This window comes from Oncorhynchus kisutch, linkage group LG11, assembly GCF_002021735.2.
Source record: "Oncorhynchus kisutch isolate 150728-3 linkage group LG11, Okis_V2, whole genome shotgun sequence".
NCBI lineage: Eukaryota > Metazoa > Chordata > Actinopteri > Salmoniformes > Salmonidae > Oncorhynchus > Oncorhynchus kisutch.
The window spans coordinates 25590814-25611329 of NC_034184.2; the positions used below are offsets into that span (position 1 = coordinate 25590814).

At 42.4% G+C, this 20516-nt stretch overlaps 1 protein-coding gene across 8 annotated transcripts in view; it reads right to left on the reverse strand.

The window, feature by feature from the left end:
* Positions 1 to 14497: 14497 nt before the first annotated feature.
* Positions 14498 to 20516, reverse strand: part of LOC109899827 (cell division cycle and apoptosis regulator protein 1) — a 47494-nt gene continuing 41475 nt past the window's right edge. For all 8 annotated transcript variants that reach the window (XM_031835492.1, XM_031835489.1, XM_031835488.1 and 5 more), the window contains 6 exons: positions 20274 to 20421; positions 19835 to 20070; positions 18162 to 18282; positions 17867 to 18067; positions 17063 to 17268; positions 14498 to 16149 (listed from right to left, as the gene is read on the reverse strand). In XM_031835492.1, the coding sequence (XP_031691352.1) occupies positions 16087 to 16149; positions 17063 to 17268; positions 17867 to 18067; positions 18162 to 18282; positions 19835 to 20070; positions 20274 to 20421 (975 nt within the window). In that variant the 3' untranslated portion in view covers positions 14498 to 16086. The remainder of the gene's footprint in view (positions 16150 to 17062; positions 17269 to 17866; positions 18068 to 18161; positions 18283 to 19834; positions 20071 to 20273; positions 20422 to 20516) is intronic.

The following is a 20516-nucleotide window of genomic DNA, read 5'->3' on the forward strand; positions in this document are numbered from 1 at the left end:
AGCCAAGAGGCCCATGATCACTCTGGATGAACTGCAGAGATCTACAGCTGAGGTGAGAGACTCTGTCCATAGGACAACAATCAGTCGTATAATGCACATATCTGGCCTTTATGGACGAGTGGCAAGAAGAAAGCCATTTCTTAAAGATATCCATAAAAAGTGTCGTTTAAAGTTTGCCACAAGCCACCTGGGAGACACACCAAACATGTGGAAGAAGGTGCTCTGGTCAGATGAAACCAAAATTGAACTTTTTGGCAACAATGCAAAACGTTATGTTTGGCGTAAAAGCAACACAGCTGAACACACCATCCCCACTGTCAAACATGGTGGTGGCAGCATCATGGTTTGGGCCTGCTTTTCTTCAGCAGGGACAGGGAAGATGGTTAAAATTGATGGGAAGATGGATGGAGCCAAATACAGGACCATTCTGGAAGAAAACCTGATGGAGTCTGCAAAAGACCTGAGACTGGGACGGAGATTTGTCTTCCAACAAGACAATGATCTAAAACATAAAGCAAAATCTACAATGGAATGGTTCAAAAATGAACATATCCAGGTGTTAGAATGGCCAAGTCAAAGTCCAGACCTGAATCCAATCGAGATACTGTGGAAAGAACTGAAAACTGCTGTTCACAAATGCTCTCCATCCAACCTCACTGAGCTCGAGCTGTTTTGCAAGGAGGAATGGGAAAAAAATTCAGTCTCTCGATGTGCAAAACTGATAGAGACATACCCCAAGCGACTTACAGCTGTAATCGCAGCAAAAGGTGGCGCTACAAAGTATTAACATAAGGGGGCTGAATCATTTTGCACGCCCAATTTTTCAGTTTTTGATTTGTTAAAAAAGTTTGAAATATCCAATAAATGTCGTTCCACTTCATGATTGTGTCCCACTTGTTGTTGATTCTTCACAAAAAAATACAGTTTTATTTCTTTATGTTTGAAGCCTGAAATGTGGCAAAAGGTCGCAAAGTTCAAGGGGGCCGAATACTTTCGCAAGGCACTGTATATACGGTCTATGGCTTTTACGAATTGGCATAATAATAATGCGCATATTATGTAGGCTAAGGCTGTCCTTATACAAGAGAGCACTCTAAACCCAAATACACTTGCCATGTTGCCTATAATACACCTCTTACAATGTAATTATTTAACACATGTTACACAATAGCACATTAATGTCTAATAAGAGCTGGTATCAAAATCATATTCTGGATGACATTGAAATTGGGCCTACCAAGGGTTTTTTCTGAAGTCAATAATATTCAACAGTTCTTAGTCATTTAATTGTGTAGGCTCCATAATAATATCATGAATGCAAGACTTTATGCAAGAAGAGATGTGTACAAATGCCCTTGTTCACAGAACACATAACACAGATCTTGTTTGTTCAGAATACATCAGTAGTGCAGGGTAAGGTTTGGCAACAGACCAGCTCCAATGCTTCCTTGTAAAACACTTGGTTCCTGTTCAAGGTTTTTCTTATAAATGGTTGCTACATCAGAAAGAACATGGGATAGCTCAGAGCCAGGCTTGAAAGCAACTTTTGTTGAAGGCTAGGTCCTCTACATAAGAATAAACTCACTAGACTGCTGCTCGGGGTTACTTGCTTCCAACAGACAAATAATTTGATTCCGATAAGAACATTTTTGCAAAATGGTGCCATAGTTCTTTAGTTTTGCTACATGGAACGTACATGCAATGCCACAGGTTACAAGAAAAACTAACTCAGGGCTCTAATAAAAGTTTGGTAACCACTGCCCTATATAGATACTGTAGCTACAATGAGAACCATTCCCTCCCAAATGCTTTTACCACAGACACCCCCATTAGGCCAGGCTTAGGCCAGGCTCCAACTTTAAGCAGGCCCAGTCAGAGCCACAGATAGACAGATATTATATCAGTCTTAGAGAGCCCCTAAGGTCTGTCTATAGTTTCAGGGGCACTCAGAGCCCTGTAGAAGTAAAGGGGCCACCCTGACTAGCGGTGGTATTAAGCTCAGTGCTGGAACAGGATATTGTGTTTCCTCTGTACATGAAAAGGATACATCACCCAAGCTACACTTGATGAATTATGTGCTGTGTTTTACCCGCGGAGGAGGAAGGGGATGTGAGGGGAGGGGAGAGGAGTGCAGTTACAAGGCAAAGGCATATGGGGTTGGCAGAGATATATTTTGTGGTGGCCTATACCAGAAAACTAATGCCTACTTTTGCTAACGCTTTATTTTACTGTCTGTTGTTCACCTAGTTTCCAGCATTCGACAACTTCTTTATTACCTGAAAATATAGACACTCCATATCATTCCTTCTGCAGCCTTGGGGGCAGTGTGGTCACTTGGTTCCTTGATCTGATCTACGCTATATAGGCTAATCATCAAAGTAGCATATTTTGCATTAATAACCAAATATAATCTCAGCGACTGTTCAAACAGTACATTTTTTTTGCAGTTTTACTTTAGTGCCTTATTGCAAACAGAATGCCCTTTTTTGCAAGGCATTGGAGAACCTCCCTGGTCTTTGTGGTTGAATCTGTTTGAAATTCACTTCACTGCTCGACTGGGGGACCTTACAATTATCTGTATGTGTGGGGTACAGAGATGAGGTAGTCATGTTAAACACTATTATTGCACACAGTGTGATTCCACGCAACTTATTATGACACTTGTTAAGCACATCTTTACTCCTGAACGTATTTAAGCTTGCCATAACAAAGGGATTGAATACTTATTGACTCAAGACATTTCAGCTTTTCATTTTAAATGTATTTGTAAACATTTCAAAAACATAATTCAACTTTGACATTATGGGATTTTGTTTGTTGGCTAGTGACACAATCTCAATTTAATCCATTTTAAATTCAGGCTGTAACAACATGTGGAAAAAGTCAAGGGGTGTGAATACTTTCTGAAGGCACTGTAGTTGGCAGACTGTGGGTAACTTTGTGGGAAGGTAACAATGGTAGTTGGGAGCCCCTCCAGACTAGTATTTAGAATGTGAGGGGCCTTTGCCCCTAGATGTTTAGTCTACTGGTGGAACTGATTACCACAACGCATACTTCAGCAAGTTACTATAATTATATGAAATTCTGCACTCCTCTCCCATGATTTCATTTTGTCTGCATGCGCGTTTGTGTGTGTGTGTGTGTGCGCGCGCGCGTGCGTGTGTGCACACGTGTAGCTTTGAAACAATTTCACCTGAGGCAGTATCAGATGTCTCTTTAGGTTTGTGTATGTCAGATATCCCTGATTTTATTATACTGTATGTTTCCAATCAGATATATCAATGAAGTGAATGTTTAAACAAGACGACTGAATTTCCCCCTGCATGCCAATACATCGGTTACTACTACAGCAGCTCTGACTTTGGGACAGATTCGGATTAAACCCCAGAAATACTTTCCCGAATTCCCTATTCCTCCCTGGCCAAGAATAGCATGATTCATTCTAAAAACCACTGTAGGACTCAACACATATGGAACACCCTCCCACAAAACCATAGCCATACTGAGAGACTCAAGTGCGAGCCAAGCCAAAATGGTACCCAGTGCATTCATTTTGGCCATAGCCTACTACACTACTTTAGTCCAGAGTAAAGTAGTGCACTACATCGGAAATGGGGAGTCTACTGTCAGCCTATTGTTGATTGGAATCCTTTATTCCAAATCTCTCCAAGCTGTTTGGGTTGTCTCAGGAATCAGGATGTTACCATAGTGACCCAGCCCTTGTCAGGGGCAGTAGAGTTGGAATCAGCCATAGAAGAGAAGGGGTCAGGCCAAATGAGGTCAGGGTGATCATTAGAATGTCTGGTGTGAGCAATTCATTCTCCTGTGCAAAACGTTATGTTTGGCGTAAAAGCAACACAGCTCATCACCCTGAACACAGCATCCCCACTGTCAAACATGGTGGTGGCAGCATCATGGTTTGGGCCTGCTTTTCTTCAGCAGGGACAGGGAAGATGGTTAAAATTGATGGGAAGATGGATGGAGCCAAATACAGGACCATTCTGGAAGAAAACCTGATGGAGTATGCAAAAGACCTGAGACTGGGACGGAGATTTGTCTTCCAACAAGACAATGATCCAAAACATAAAGCAAAATCTACAATGGAATGGTTCAAAAATAAACATATCCAGGTGTTAGAATGGCCAAGTCAAAGTCCAGACCTGAATCCAATCCAAGAACTGAAAACTGCTGTTCACAAATGCTCTCCATCCAACCTCACTGAGCTCGAGCTGTTTTGCAAGGAGGAATGGGAAAAAATGTCAGTCTCTCGATGTGCAAAACTGATAGAGACATACCCCAAGCGACTTACAGCTGTAATCGCAGCAAAAGGTGGCACTACAAAGTATTAATTTAAGGGGGCTGAATCATTTTGCACGTCCAATTTTTCAGTTTTTGATTTGTTAAAAAGGTTTGAAATATCCAATAAATGTCGTTCCACTTCATGATTGTGTCCCACTTGTTGTTGATTCTTCACAAAAAAATACAGTTTTATATCTTTATGTTTGAAGCCTGAAATGTGGCAAAAGGTCGCAAAGTTCAAGGGGGCCGAATACTTTCGCAAGGCACTGTACATATGAGATGAGTATGTAAACAAAGTGGCATAGTTAAAGTGGCTAGTGATACATGTATTACATAAAGATGCAGTAGATTATATAGAGTACAGTATATACGTATACATATGAGATGAATAATGTAGGGTATGTAAACATTATATTAGGTAGCATTGTTTAAAGTGGCTAGTGATATATTTTACATAATTTCCCATCAATTCCCATTATTAAAGTGGCTGGAGTTGAGTCAGTGTGTTGGCAGCAGCCACTCAATGTTAGTGGTGGCTGTTTAACAGTCTGATGGCCTTGAGATAGAAGCTGTGTTTCAGTCTCTCGGTCCCAGCTTTGATGCACCTGTACTGACCTCGCCTTCTGGATGATAGCGGGGTGAACAGGCAGTGGCTCGGGTGGTTGTTGTCCTTGATGATCTTTATGGCCTTCCTGTAACATCAGGTGGTGTAGGTGTCCTGGAGGGCAGGTAGTTTGCCCCCGGTGATGCGTTGTGCAGACCTCACTACCCTCTGGAGAGCCTTACGGTTGAGGGCGGAGCAGTTGCCGTACCAGGCGGTGATACAGCCCGCCAGGATGCTCTCGATTGTGCATCTGTAGAAGTTTGTGAGTGCTTTTGGTGACAAGCCAAATTTCTTCAGCCTCCTGAGGTTGAAGAGGCGCTGCTGCGCCTTCTTCACGATGCTGTCTGTGTGGGTGGACCAATTCAGTTTGTCTGTGATGTGTATGCCGAGGAACTTAAAACTTGCTACCCTCTCCACTACTGTTCCATCGATGTGGATAGGGGGGTGTTCCCTCTGCTGTTTCCTGAAGTCCACAGTCATCTCCTTAGTTTTGTTGACTTTGAGTGTGAGGTTATTTTCCTGACACCACACTCCGAGGGCCCTCACCTCCTCCCTGTAGGCCGTCTCGTCGTTGTTGGTAATCAAGCCTACCACTGTTGTGTCATCCGCAAACATGATGATTGAGTTGGAGGCGTGCGTGGCCACGCAGTCATGGGTGAACAGGGAGTACAGCAGAGGGCTCAGAACGCACCCTTGTGGGGCCCCAGTGTTGAGGATCAGCGGGGTGGAGATGTTGTTGCCTACCCTCACCACATTTAAAAAATGTGAAATGTCAGAATAATAGTAGAGAGTGATTTATTTCAGCTTTTTATTTCTTTCATCACATTCCAGTGGTTCAGAAGTTTACATACACTCAATTAGTATTTGGTAGCATTGCCTTTAAATTGTTTATCTTGGGTCAAACATTTCGGGTAGCCTTCCACAAGCTTCTCACAATAAGTTGGGTGAATTTTGGCCCATTCCTCCTGACAGAGCTGGTGTAACTGAGTCAGGCTTGTTGGCCTCCTTGCTCACACATGCTTTTTCAGTTCTGTCCAAAAGTCTTTGTGTGAGTGTGAGATGCACTCACACTTGCCTGCTGCCATTCCTGAGCAAGCTCTGTACTGGTGGTGTCTCCTGACCCTGACTCCTGACCCCTCCTGTCTCAGCCTCCAGTATTTGTGCTGCAGTAGTTTATGTGTCGGGGGGCTAGGGTCAGTTTGTTATATCTGGAGTACTTCTCCTGTCCTATCCGGTGTCCTGTGTGAATTTAAGTATGCTCTCTCTAATTCTCTCTTTCTCTCTTTCTTTCTCTCTCTCGGAGGACCTGCGACTACCTGACATGATGACTCCTTGCTGTCCCCAGTCCACCTGGCTGTGCTGCTGCTCCAGTTTCAACTGTTCTGCCTGTGATTATTATTTGACAATGCTGGTCATTTATGAACATTTGAACATCTTGGCCATGTTCTGTTATAATCTCCACCCGGCACAGCCAGAAGAGGACTGGCCACCCCACATAGCCTGGTTCCTCTCTAGGTTTCTTCCTAGGTTTTGGCCTTTCTAGGGAGTTTTTCCTAGCCACCGTGCTTCTACACCTGCATTGCTTGCTGTTTGGGGTTTTAGGCTAGGTTTCTGTACAGCACTTTTAGATATCAGCTGATGTACGAAGGGCTATATAAATACATTTGATTTGATTTGGTGTCCCGATCCTGCAGCTGAATCAACTTTTGGAGACGGTCCTGGCACTTGCTGGACTTTCTTGGGCGCCCTGAAGCCTTCTTCACAACAATTGAACCGCTCTCCTTGAAGTTCTTAATGATCCGATAAATGGTTGATTTAGGTGCAATCTTACTGGCAGCAATATCCTTGCCTGTGAAGCCCTTTTTGTGCAAAGCAATGACGATGGCACGTGTTTCCTTGCAGGTAACCATGGTTGACAGAGGAAGAACAATGATTCCAAGCACCACCCTTCTTTTGAAGCTTTGAGTCTGTTATTCGAACTCAATCAGCATGACAGAGTGATCTCCAGCCTTGTCCTCGTCAACACTCACACCTGTGTTAACGAGAGAATCACTGACATGATGTCAGCTGGTCCTTTTGTGGCAGGGCTGAAATGCAGTGGAAATGTTTTTGGGGGATTCAGTTCATTCACATGGCAAAGAGGGACTTTGCAATTAATTGCAATTCATCCGATCACTCTTCATAACATTCTGGAGTATATGCAAATTGCCATCATACAAACTGAGGCAACAGACTTTGAAAATTTGTGTCATTCTGAAAACCTTTGGCCACTACTGTAGATAATTTTGTACCTGTTTCCTCCAGCATCTTCACAAGGGTCTTTGCTGTTGTTCTGGGATTGATTTGCACTTTTTGCACCAAAGTACGTTAATCTCTAGGAGACAGAACGCGTCTCCTTCCTGAGCAGTATGACGGCTGTGTGGTCCCATGGTGTTTATACATGTGTACTATTGTTTGTACAGATGAACGTGGTACATTCAGGTGTTTGGAAATTGCTCCCAAGGATGAACCAGACATTTTTTCCCCTGAGGTCTTGGCTGATTTCTTTTGATTATCCCATGATGTCAAGCAAAGAGGCAATGAGTTTGAAGGTAGGCCTTGATATACATCCACAGGTACACCTCCAATTGACTCAAATGATGTCAATTAGCCTATCAGAAGCTTCTAAAGCCATGACATAATGTTCTGGAATTTTCCAAGCTGTTTAAAGGCACAGTCAACTTAGTGTATGTAAACTTCTGACCCACTGGAATTGTTATACAGTGAATTAGAAGTTAAATAATCTGCCTGTAAACAATTGTTGGAAAAATGACTTGTGTCATGGACAACGTAGATGTCCTAACCAACTTGCCAAAACTATAGTTTGTTAACAAGAAATTTGTGGAGTGGTTGAAAAACGAGTTTTAATGACTCCAAACTAAGTGTATGTAAACTTCCGACTTCAACTGTACATGTACATGTTGAATTGCCCCTCAAATAGTATAGAAAAGTATTTCACGTTCACTTCATACCAAGGTTGTTTCATTAAGCCTTCACATTTTCACCAGGCTTCTTCAATTAGAATATTGTTTTCCATATTTCATAGTGTTTCGGTTTTTGTATGATGTATCAGCCTGAGAGGAGAGATGATATGTCTCCCAACGCCAAGTTGCCAACTCAGGCACTCTCTAATTCCTATTTTATTATGACAGGCTACTCCCCCAGCCCACTCCCTCTGCTATTAACATCAAAGCAGCCTGGACCTGGTTCCTGTTCAAGCCTAATAGTGTGTATTGATGTTTATAAGACAGAAACAAGCGAATGCCCGGGTGCTTTAGTGGATAAATCAACATGCATGCAGACACATACACACACACACACACACACACACACACACACACACACACACACACACACACACACACACACAGGGTGCAGACAGCCACCGACTAAGGTACTGAGAGCTGGCTCGGTCGTATAACTTGATTGCTGAAGTCAGATCCTAAATTGGGTCGTCTTGTTTTAATAACTTGTGGATGGGAGGAGAATGTTTCCAAAACAGCACTTAACTCTCAGAGCATTATGTGAAAGTGCTCCCTGCTTTTAGATTTTCCAGGGTGGTTTTTACACATCAAAGAAAATACATGGGGATATATGGCCCATTGAGCAAATCAATCTCAATGAGAAATCAGCCTAAACTCAATAATTTTTATTTTCGTAGATCCATGATGTGTTTTGAGGGATGTGTGCGTACTGTGCGTGTGTATGTGTATGTGCGTACAGTACCTGTCAAAAGTTTGGACACACCTACTCATTCCAGGGTTTTTCTTTATTTTTTATTTTTTTCATGACTACCTTATGAAGCTGGTTGAGAGAATTCCATGAGTGTGCAAAGCTGTTATCAAGGCAAAGGGTGGTTACTTTGAAGAATCTCAAATATAAAATATATTTAGATTTGTTTAACACCTTTTTTGGTTACTACATGATTCCGTATGTGTTATTTCATATTTTTGATCTCTTCACTATTATTCTACAATGTAGAAAATAGTAAAAAATTAAGAAAAACCCTTGAATGAGTATGTGTGTCCAAACTTTTGACTGGTACTGTACGTGGGAAAGGAACGTTCAGGAAGGTCCATACTGAGCAGGAAGCAGTAGCCAGGCATTCTCTCAGAGAACTGTTGAGTTGACAACTGGCAATCTGCTCAGTCATTCACACAAAGAAGGTCCTTAGCACCTTCCGACTCCTACGCACACAGCTCACAGTCTTATGGGAGGTGTTCACAGCTGCACTTCGAACCTGTGTGAGATGGGTGGGCTTCCTTTCTCTCATCGCCATCAACACCACTGTGCACTGAAACCATCCAACGCGGACAGAAACCACAAATGTGGAGCTCACACCACAAGTGCATTGAGTCAGGTGGTGTAGACAATAAAATGTGATTTCACAACATCCATTGTTATCACGTGGCCATCTGTAATTCTGTGTACTTGTGCTACACTCTAGTCGAGAGGGTTTGAATGATACACTGACTATTTGAATTAGTGTCAAAGCATAACCGGGCATGATGTGGAATCGCAGTGCATATGGTAACATTCACATGTGGTTCTTCTGCCAATGTATACTTATAGGAAATGTTTTACAAATATACATCCCTCCCATCCTTCTCAGTATGACTGAAACATGAAGACTTTGGAGTGATTGGCTAACTACACAAACATGAGTTGTGATTCAGCCCTGTGTAGATCTGTTCTCCATCACCTGTCACCAAGTTAACATAGGGCCTAATGCAGAAGCTTAACTACATTACAGCCCAGGTCTAAATGACCAGAGCTTTGAACTGAACAACCAAAGCCTGAAAACTGCTGTGGCAGAGCGACATGAAACAGCCACCACACATGCAGTTCATTAGGGGACAAATACACACACATCCGGACACACGCATGCACACACACTGGCAAAGAAGAGAACCCTCCCACTGTTCCTAGTGACCCCTGCACCAAGGTGACTTGAAGCATGCAGGAAATACCTCACTGTGACTTCCTGGACTGGGGGGGGGGGTTCATTTGTGAATGACTCATTGTAACAACTGGTACTAACGGAAATGTGAAGGGCTGTGTATTTTTCTGCTTTTGTTCTCATAAATGTTGCTTGCTGGATGTGTTGACCCGCATGCACCACCACGACAAAGCCAACTATGTAATTTCACAATGGAGATGTTTGTTTTTTCAAATTGCAGGCTGGTACCGGTAACCGCTGGCTCCAACTGTATATGATTATCCTATTGAGTGACACGCTTTCCTTCAGGGCAGCTTACAGGAGGGCAATTAAGCTAAAATTGGCTTTTAACCCATTTTTGTAAACGCCAAGCGTAGATGAATGCTAAGATTTATGTGCATATTGTCTGTGAAATCTGAAACATGCTATTAAATGTGATATTAGTGTGTGGAGTTAGACTTTTTGAATATCCTTTTAAAAAAATTGCAAGGAGATTATAACATGCAGAGAGTTGTGGATGAGACATGTTGCTACCTGACTGCCTATATTTATGTTTTGGAAAGGGTCAATAACTTTACAGTTTTACTTTAGTCAATTATATTGTAAATTACAATGTTTTATAGCAATATGTTAAGTAGATGGATGCACGCACACACAAAATAAAGCCACTCCTGTATATACAGTTTGTTAGTTGGGTACAGTGCCTTGCAAAAGTACTTATCCCCCTTGGTGTTTTTCCTATTTTGTTGCATTACAACCTGTAATTTAAATGGATTTTTATTTGGATGTCATGCAATGGACATACACAAAATAGTCCAAATTGGTGAAGTGAAATGAAAAAATTATAAAAATTGGAAAAGTGGTGCGTGCTTATGTATTCACCCCCTTTGCTATGAAGCCCCTAAATACGATCTGGTACAACCAATTACCTTCAGAACTCACATCATTTGTTAGATTGCACACAGGTGGACCTAATTTAAGTGTCACATGATCTCAGTATATACAGTTGAAGTCGGAAGTTTATATACACCTTAGCCAAATACATTTAAACTCAGTTTTTCACAATTCCTGACATTTAATCCTAGTAAAATGTCCCTGTATTGGGTCAGTTAGGATCACCACTTTATTTTAAGAATGTGAAATGTTAGAATAATAGTAGAAAGAATGCTTTATTCAGCTTTTATTCCCAGTTATTCCCACATTCCCAGTGAGTCAGAAGTTTACATACACTCAATTAGTATTCGGTAGCATTGCCTATAAATTGTTTAACTTGGGTCAAACGTTTTGGGTAGCCTTCCACAAGCTAATAGTTATGCACGCTCAATTTCAGTTTTCTCTTATTTCTTGTTTGTTTCACAAAAAATATTTTACATCTTCAAAGTGGTAGGCATGTTGTGTAAATTAAATGATACAAACAAATCCATTTTAATTCCAGGTTGTAAGGCAACAAAATAGGAAAAATGCCAAGGGGGGTGAATGCTTTCTCAAGCCACTGTATACCCCTAGAGACAATGTTGTCAAAAACAGCTGAGAAACTTTCTCCCACTGTAACCCCCGCCTACCGGCAATCCAGGGGTCCCAGATCGGACAAAAAGGGCCTGAACACCCTACATAAGGGCCCGTGTGTGTACACAGGGGGCAGAGGCTGTGGATAGGCCCAGGAGAGGACAAGGAGGATAAAATCAATAGGACCACTCATGTATCAATTAACTAAAGTATCAAACAGCACTGGGCAGTTTACCTGACTACGGTGGACAGTCTTCTGTTGAAATTCAAGTAGAGAGAGGGTGATGGAGAGGTGGACAGAGGGAGAGGGTGAGAGAGAGAGAGAGAGAGAGAGAGAGAGAGAGAGAGAGAGAGAGAGAGAGAGAGAGAGAGAGAGAGAATCCACAACAGTGCGTTACCTTAGTTCCCACTAGACTAGAGGAAACATGCTCCAAATTCTATGTGAATATATACTGTACATATGGCGTGAAATTGAACTGTACAGGGTAGGGCTGTTTAAAAGCAATCTTCTGAGGCACACCAAACCAATTTTGTTCCTCCTAATCTCGTATGCCAGATTTAAGACAAGTTTCTGACTCGGCAAGATTACTTCCCTAACCCACATATCATAACTACTGGCACTTGCAGGAAATCAAGACAACAACCCAAAGCAAACAGACAGGAAGTTGGGGCGAGTTATGAAAAGCAGACACATCAGGCCACTAAAGGCTGTGAGGGAAGTTGGGGGAACAGGCTGTGTCATGATAATCACGACACTGAACTTTCGACACACAGAAAATGGGAAGCTTTGGTAGTTAAGAGAGATCAAGTGTTGAGTAAGGGAAACAACTCCTACAACTGTTGAATGATTGTGTGTCTCTTCTTGCGATGGGGGAGGTGTTGATGGTAATGGTAGACAGGGGACGTGTTTGACTCCCAGACAGACACATGAGAGAATGAGGAGAGAAAGGCCCCACTGCCACAGGACAATGGACTGCCATCAGACCATACAACTCTACACAGCTACACTACAAGATGGCCATCAACCCCTATAGATAGTTACTATACACATCTATAGGAACGCAGACTGAGCTGAACAGAGGAGACAGAGAGGGTAATGATAAGCAGATCAGCGATCAACACCTGCAAGTAAGAGGTCTAACTTTTTAAAAGCACGTTCTGACTATATCCAACCATTAATGGAACCAGCGTAACACCATAACCAGATCAAGGGAGAAAGAATTGCAACTTGATCAGTTACTTTCCAAAACTCTCACTTTATAAACACAACCCTATCCCACCCTAAAAACACCAACCCTGTCTAGATTTTTGTGTGTGTGTGTGTGTGAGACCATTTGATTCACTGGGTTAAAGAGGAGAGAGGGGAGGAGGCCACAAAGGCCCTGTCTCAGTCTGGGAGTGAGGTTACCTGCATCAATCTCTCTGGCAGGGGTCTGATTTCACAACACACACAGACAGACGAACTAAGGATTTAGGATAGTCATACTGCAGTTCCTCTGACTGTTCCCCAGGAAATTACATATAGAGAGCTGTTGACTAAATGTCAACAAAATGTAAAGTCAGAAGTTCATACAAACTGGTCTTTCTTCTTGTGACCCACCATGTAAGAAATACAACTATTTCTAGCCATGATTCAGTCTTGATCTGTGACTCAAAAGGAGTCAGCTGCAACCTACCACCAGTGATCCCTTCCCACTGTTACAAAACTATGTTACTAACCTGCTGATTTTGCTGCACTCGTTAGGTCTAGGAGTCTTATGCCTAGCAAACGATGTATAAAGTTGGTTGGTTAACTTACATGGTCTGTAACCTGATTTGATGTGTGCATAAATGTGGGATGTAAGCATGTGTTGAAGGTGTTGAAAATATGTTTACAGGAGACAGCCATCTTACCTTAGGTCCAGGGCTGGCTGCTTCTTGACCTCTTGGTCAGCCAGTACAAACAGTTTATTATTTGTTCAGATGGTAACGAAACATAAATATATATTTATATATAAATAAAATACACTGGCATGCCCAAAATAAAGAGAAAAAACAACGAAATGATCATGGCCACCAAACAAAACCAGCAGCCTCACGGCTATGCCCGCTGGGACACTGAATGAAGATCACCACCTGTGTGGTGCCTGGCTCAGCGGCTAGACCCGGTTGCTGCTGCCACCTGGGGATGGAGTGTGTAAGTGGATCATGGTAGTGTGTTTGTGCCCCCCCCCCCATATCATAACACCACCATTAGGGAAACACTGGGTAAAATCCCTTATACAATGAGCTTTTACAGTACAAAGATACTTTTTTTAAATATTGACCATCTGAAAAGGTTTTCTGAATGCGTAAATATGAGACGAAAGTGAACCATTGACGTGTTTGAGGTGACCTTTTGTGAAAGGTAGACAGAGACGTTTAGAAATGTCACACTGGCTTCCCAGTGAGCTGACTTCTGGCCACAACCTTTGATCTGTATCCTCTTTAATGTCACCTCTAGTTCATTTTCTCTGAAGCAAACTCACCCACATTCATAGGGAGTAAGAGGCACATAATGTGAACGAGAACAAATTCAATACACAGAGACATTAATGTTTTGTTTTATCACCTTTAGGGAACATACAATAATTTGTCTTTGAGGTATGTTTTGGAATGTGGAAGGAAAGAAGACCTTCCTTCCCATCACATCCATTATTATTCCGTATGTGTGTGTGTGTGTGTGTATGTATGTGTGTGTATGCACGCAGTGGAGGGTAAACATAGTTTACCCATTTTTTTTGCAGAAAACTGCATTGCAGTATAGTGAGCGTTTAGTTTTTCCACCACCACCAATGTTCTTACCACTACAACATTGTTTGTGTGATGGGAGTGGTGTGATGCTGCCGGGGACAAAAACTGACTAGCAACAATACATCACCAGGAGGAACACACACCAAAACAATGCACAGACATCAGATGTGTTGAAACCATTAAAAGAACATACAATGTTCTGTGGTTGCCATTCTATTACATCTTTCTAAATTCTACTTCCAGTAACACACTTTTACACATAAGAATATTTTGAATAAATTGCTCTCTAATAAGCATTTTCCATATCTTTCATTGCAATAAGCATTTCAATATCAATGTTAACCAAAATATACTGTACACATTTTATTTTACATACAAAACGGCCCTAAAATACAGGACAAAAATGTTAAAATGGACTCCTTTAATTCTGCACAGGACAGCCATACAGTACATTTTCAATAGAAAAAGTATATGCTTTGGGCTCATGTCTCAAGTTAGGCTCTCATCCAGAAATGCATACATACACCATCACACCTGGTGCCCAAACATTGAGGGACAGAATCATAACTCCTCACACAGTTCTACAACAACCCCAGAACAGAAAACATCACTTCTAGAACATCCATAATTCTACAACAGAACTCCAGTAGTATTCTCATGTTGTTTTAGTCTAGAATCACAACCATTCTATCTGTGGTCAAAAGGCAGGATGAGACCTAGGGCTCCAGTTCCTTTGATGTTAGTTGAGACATTCAGCTTATGGTTTGGCTTTGCATTTACTTCACTTTCAATAAACAAACAACTCAATGCTAAACAATCCCACCCTGGATAGATGTAACATAGACCACACGACTGACTGACTACCATGGTCTCACAACTCCTGGGATCAAACAAGCTTGCTACTGGAAGAGGCCTCAAGAGACTGAGGTTTCTCATAAGGAGATGCATGCAATACCACTGTCGTATTCATTGGGGACTAAACGGAAGAAAACTGGCCAAAATGGGGAGGTACTATCTGAACGTGTCCAATAGGAATCCGTTACTTTGTTAGTGTTCCCTAATGAATACAACCCATGTCTCAAAACAGTGCCAGCCAGTCTAGTCAGTTACATAGATTAGTAGGATGAGGAAATACAAAATGATCAATTACTTTATTGATCAGCTGTCAGGGAGAAGAGGAGGAACATGTTATAGTCATTCTGTTGACTCATCAAAAACATATCTTCTTCAAGGTCCTCATCCCTCCCCTCTAAATATCATTGTTTATTTATTTTAAATATATATTTTTTTATGAATTCACTTGAACATAAATAACACCATTATTGCTAATTAGAGTGATCTGATATAAGGTACTACTCACACATACTGGCATCAATGTTGTGTTACTATTTGGGTAGGGCTATGAACGAGTAAACCAATGCAGACTAAAACAAAACATTTAAATTATCATGAGCAATTGAGGCAGCTACAAAAATGAAAAATGTATACCGTAAGCAAAGAAGCACTTCTCAAGGAAATGAACACAATTTTGAACAAAATAATTATTAATAGTTTCACAATTAGAACGCATCATAATAACCCGAGAATCAAACTAACTGATTTCAAACCAATGAAATTAACATTTTATTTTCAGGTGGAAACAGTGAGGTCACTTAAAAACATTAGAACTAATTAAGTGAACCTCTATGTCCCAAATGCCACCCTATTCCCTACATAGGGCACTACTTTTGACCAGAGCCCAATGTGTCCTGTTCAAAAGTAGTGCACTATATAGGGAATAGGGTGCCCTTTGGGATTCACCCACACAATGCCAATCTATTTATGGCCATGAGAGAGAAAACAACTACTATAGACCCAAATTAAACTGGTTTTTAATGCATATGTACAGGATTTGTAAGAAGTGTGTCCGATTACACAACTCATTCTTTCATTCGTCTGAACCATTAGTTGTTTGGGATTTTTGGTCAGCTGCGGCTTCTGAGGGAACCTCCTGGAGAAACAAGACAGGAATTCTTCAGTTCATTTCAACATACAAAAATAGAACAATGTTTGGCGGTATTCTGCAAACTAATGAGCTCTTTATGAACAGTATTTTAGGCGTATGTGTCACGTTATAGCTGTACTGCTTATGAATGCATTATGTAACATATACCCTTTTCATACATAGGACGCCACTACAGTAACGCAGCAATTGATAACCTTTCAGACAATTTTTTAAAGTGCCGCATCAGAAGTGTCTGTACCTTTTCAGCCAGTAGAATTCTGCTCGGTATTGTTTCCCTGACAACAATAAACGTTGCTGATTGATGGGTTGTTGTGTTGTTTTTCTGCTGTTTCTTTATAGCAAGGTAGATAGATGTGTTTTCTTTAGACTAAATGTATTGGTAAGCCATTGTATTTAACAAAATTCAAAGTACTTTTTTTAGGAGTGAGGAGTCTGTGTGCAGGCAGGCTGCGCACAGGCAGCTCGAGGTCATTTGATTGACCTAGTGATGGACGTTAGTCCCGCTATAGAAGCAGCCGTTAGAGACAAGTTAATTGCCTGTTCAGTGGCGCTTCTTAACTATCTCCAGAGAAGGTTTCGTGGCGGCATTTAAAAATTCATTGCGCACCTTTTCAGACAAACAAACATGCCGTAGCCGAGGCACTTTCAAGGCGCCACATTCCATCTGTCTGAAAGGGGCAATAGTGAAACTTTGACGGTTGTACGACAAGTACATTTCTTTCTTATCACAGTTGGTTTGGGCTGATTATTAAACATAACTTAAAGTTTCATGCAAATCTCCCATTAACAACTAACTCAATCCACCAGCAATTGTAAGGTGCTTTCTTCCAGACCTAATGGAAATCCATGAATATCACCATTTAAAACCAACTCATGTCTACCAATAAATCAATTCTACCTTCTTGAGGACTCCCTGAAGTTCCTTAATGGTGTTGCCCAGGTTGTTGAGTGTCCTGCTGAGCTGGTCGTGGTAGACAGTCTTCTCTTCCACCGTAGCTCTGAAGTTGTTCTCCGTCTGGCCCAGAGTTCCCTTCACCTCCTCCAGATCTTTAGACAGGGCTCGGTTAGCTGATACCAGCTGGAGGATTTGCTTGGTGTCCTCGGCTGGAACACAACAACGCACACATACAGGTTTAGACACTCAGGAATACATTCTATTAAATTATACTTTTTTCCGGTTGAAGTTCATTCACCAATTGCAGGTATTATAAATACATAGGATATTTTTTTCCTCCCACAAGGGGCAATTCTAATGCCATCAGGCCGTAGAATTAAGATAACATTGCGTCAAAGCCGTCTGAGTTTAAAAGACCTTTGAAAACCTAAAAAAGCCAGTCTGAGCTTAAAAGACCTTTGAAGACCTAAAAAAGCCAGTCTGAGCTTAAAAGACCTTTGAAGACCTAAAAAAGCCAGTCTGAGCTTAAAAGACCTTTGAAGACCTAAAAAAGCCAGTCTGAGCTTAAAAGACCTTTGAAGACCTAAAAAAGCCAGTCTGAGTTTAAAAGACCTTTGAAGACCTAAAAAAGCCAGTCTGAGCTTAAAAGACCTTTGAAGACCTACAAAAGCCAGTCTGAGTTTAACAATGATCAGAAAAGATAAGTAGTGGCTCCCTTGGAGTGAGGCACAGAATGATTCCACGGATAGTAAGTAGAGTGAGCTCGTAGTGGCCTGAGTAAATCTGTTGAGGTGACTTGTCTCTTACCCATCTTGGAGTCCTGCACCATGAGTTTCTGCTCAATCTCCTCCCTGGCCTTCTCACTCTTGTCCAGTTTCTGCATGATGCTGCCCACGTCCACCATGGCTCCATTATACACTATTAGACTGCTGCCGCCTCCAGACTCACTAGCCTCCACTGGCGCTGCCTGGCCACGAGACACAAGCATGGGCAGCAAAGCACGGTTACCTGAGGAGGGAGGAGAGAGGTGGTGATCGAGGAGGAAAGGCATAGGGAGGGAGAAATGAATAACCCATTCCAGTGTCAGGTCTCCTTCCCTCACCTAGCAGGTTGTCTATCAGGGGTTCACTGAAGGAAGGAGCAGACTCATCTTTAGCTGCGTCCGTCAGTTTACGGTAGTAACACGACTCTCTCACCACCGGCTTGTTCAACAACTTCTTTACCTGCAAATTAATCAACATTATGAAAAGAACAAATGAACAATCACATATATTGTGATGAATATAAAAATAGCAGGGCAGGCGTGTGTAACCTTGAGCTCAAGCCCCAGTGTGTGTGTGTGTGTATATACCTAGGCTCTGGACAGATGTAACCCCAGAGTGTGTGTGTATGTATATACCTGGGCTCTAGACAGATGTAACCCCAGTGTGTGTGTGTGTATGTATATACCTAGGCTCTAGACAGATGTAACCCCAGTGTGTGTGTGTATGTATATACCTAGGCTCTGGACAGATGTAACCCCAGAGTGTGTGTGTATATACCTGGGCTCTAGACAGATGTAACCCCAGTGTGTGTGTGTATATACCTGGGCTCTAGACAGATGTAACCCCAGTGTGTGTGTGTATATACCTGGGCTCTGGACAGATGTAACCCCAGTGTGTGTGTGTGTGTGTGTGTGTGTGTGTGTGTGTGTGTGTGTGTGTATATATACCTGGGCTCTGGACAGATGTAACCCCAGTGTGTGTGTGTATATACCTGGGCTCTAGACAGATGTAACCCCAGTGTGTGTGTGTGTGTGTGTATATATACCTGGGCTCTGGACCGATGTAACCAGTGTGTGTGTGTGTGTGTATATACCTGGGCTCTAGACAGATGTAACCCCAGTGTGTGTGTGTATATACCTGGGCTCTAGACAGATGTAACCCCAGTGTGTGTGTGTGTGTGTATATACCTGGGCTCTAGACAGATGTAACCACAGTGTGTGTGTGTATATACCTGGGCTCTAGACAGATGTAACCACAGTGTGTGTGTGTATATACCTGGGCTCTAGACAGCTGTAACCCCAGTGTGTGTGTGTGTATACCTGGGCTCTAGACAGATGTAACCCCAGTGTGTGTGTGTGTATATATATACCTGGGCTCTGGACCGATGTAACCAGTGTGTGTGTGTGTGTGTGTGTGTGTATATACCTGGGCTCTAGACAGATGTAACCCCAGTGTGTGTGTGTGTGTGTATATACCTGGGCTCTAGACAGATGTAACCCCAGTGTGTGTGTGTATATACCTGGGCTCTAGACAGATGTAACCCCAGTGTGTGTGTGTGTATATATATACCTGGGCTCTGGACCGATGTAACCAGTGTGTGTGTGTGTGTGTGTGTATATACCTGGGCTCTAGACAGATGTAACCCCAGTGTGTGTGTGTATATACCTGGGCTCTAGACAGATGTAACCCCAGTGTGTGTGTGTGTATATATATACCTGGGCTCTGGACCGATGTAACCAGTGTGTGTGTGTGTGTGTGTGTATATACCTGGGCCCTAGACAGATGTAACCCCAGTGTGTGTGTGTGTGTGTGTGTGTGTGTGTGTGTATATACCTGGGCTCTAGACAGATGTAACCCCAGTGTGTGTGTGTGTATATACCTGGGCTCTAGACAGATGTAACCCCAGTGTGTGTGTGTATATACCTGGGCTCTAGACAGATGTAACCCCAGTGTGTGTGTGTATATACCTGGGCTCTAGACAGATGTAACCCCAGTGTGTGTGTGTATATACCTGGGCTCTAGACAGATGTAACCCCAGTGTGTACATGATGTCCTCCAGGTCTTTCTCCAGCAGGTAGCCACAGTGGCTCTGGTCAAAGTAGACAAAGGCCATAAGCAGGTCCTTGTTGTAGGTCACCATCTGCTTCTTCTCCTTGTCTTTAGAGGACCGCTCTTTGGACTTCCTGTCGTCTCTGCTGCTGCGGTCGTCTCTCCTGTCCCTGCCGTTAGAGTCCTCATCATCTTTATCTGAGAAAGAATCGCCAGAAGTCCGTCAGTCAGATTTGTACTGGTGAAATTGTGTGAAACGAACAGGGAATAATTTCTTAACATTTCTAGGGTTTGTTATAGTGATCCTCTTGAGCATGCTTTTTAGTCCAGAACTAGTGCTAATTTGTGTCCTGGACACAGGCCCATAATGAATCAGGACAGGGGCATTGCATTGTATGTACCATCTTCGTCATCGTCATCAGCATCTTCGGCCTCCAGAGGGTCGTACTCCTCAGCATTAGTGTTGCTGCTCTCATCCTCCTCCTCCTTCTCTTCCGCATCTATAGAATCCTCCTTCAGCACTTTCTCCTCCTCCTTCTCACCCTCCTCCTGGGTTTGGAAAATACATGGCACAGGCACAACTTAGAACTAGCAGGCTGTTTGAAAAACCGAGCACTTCCTTTACATCATGGAGCAAACTTTGT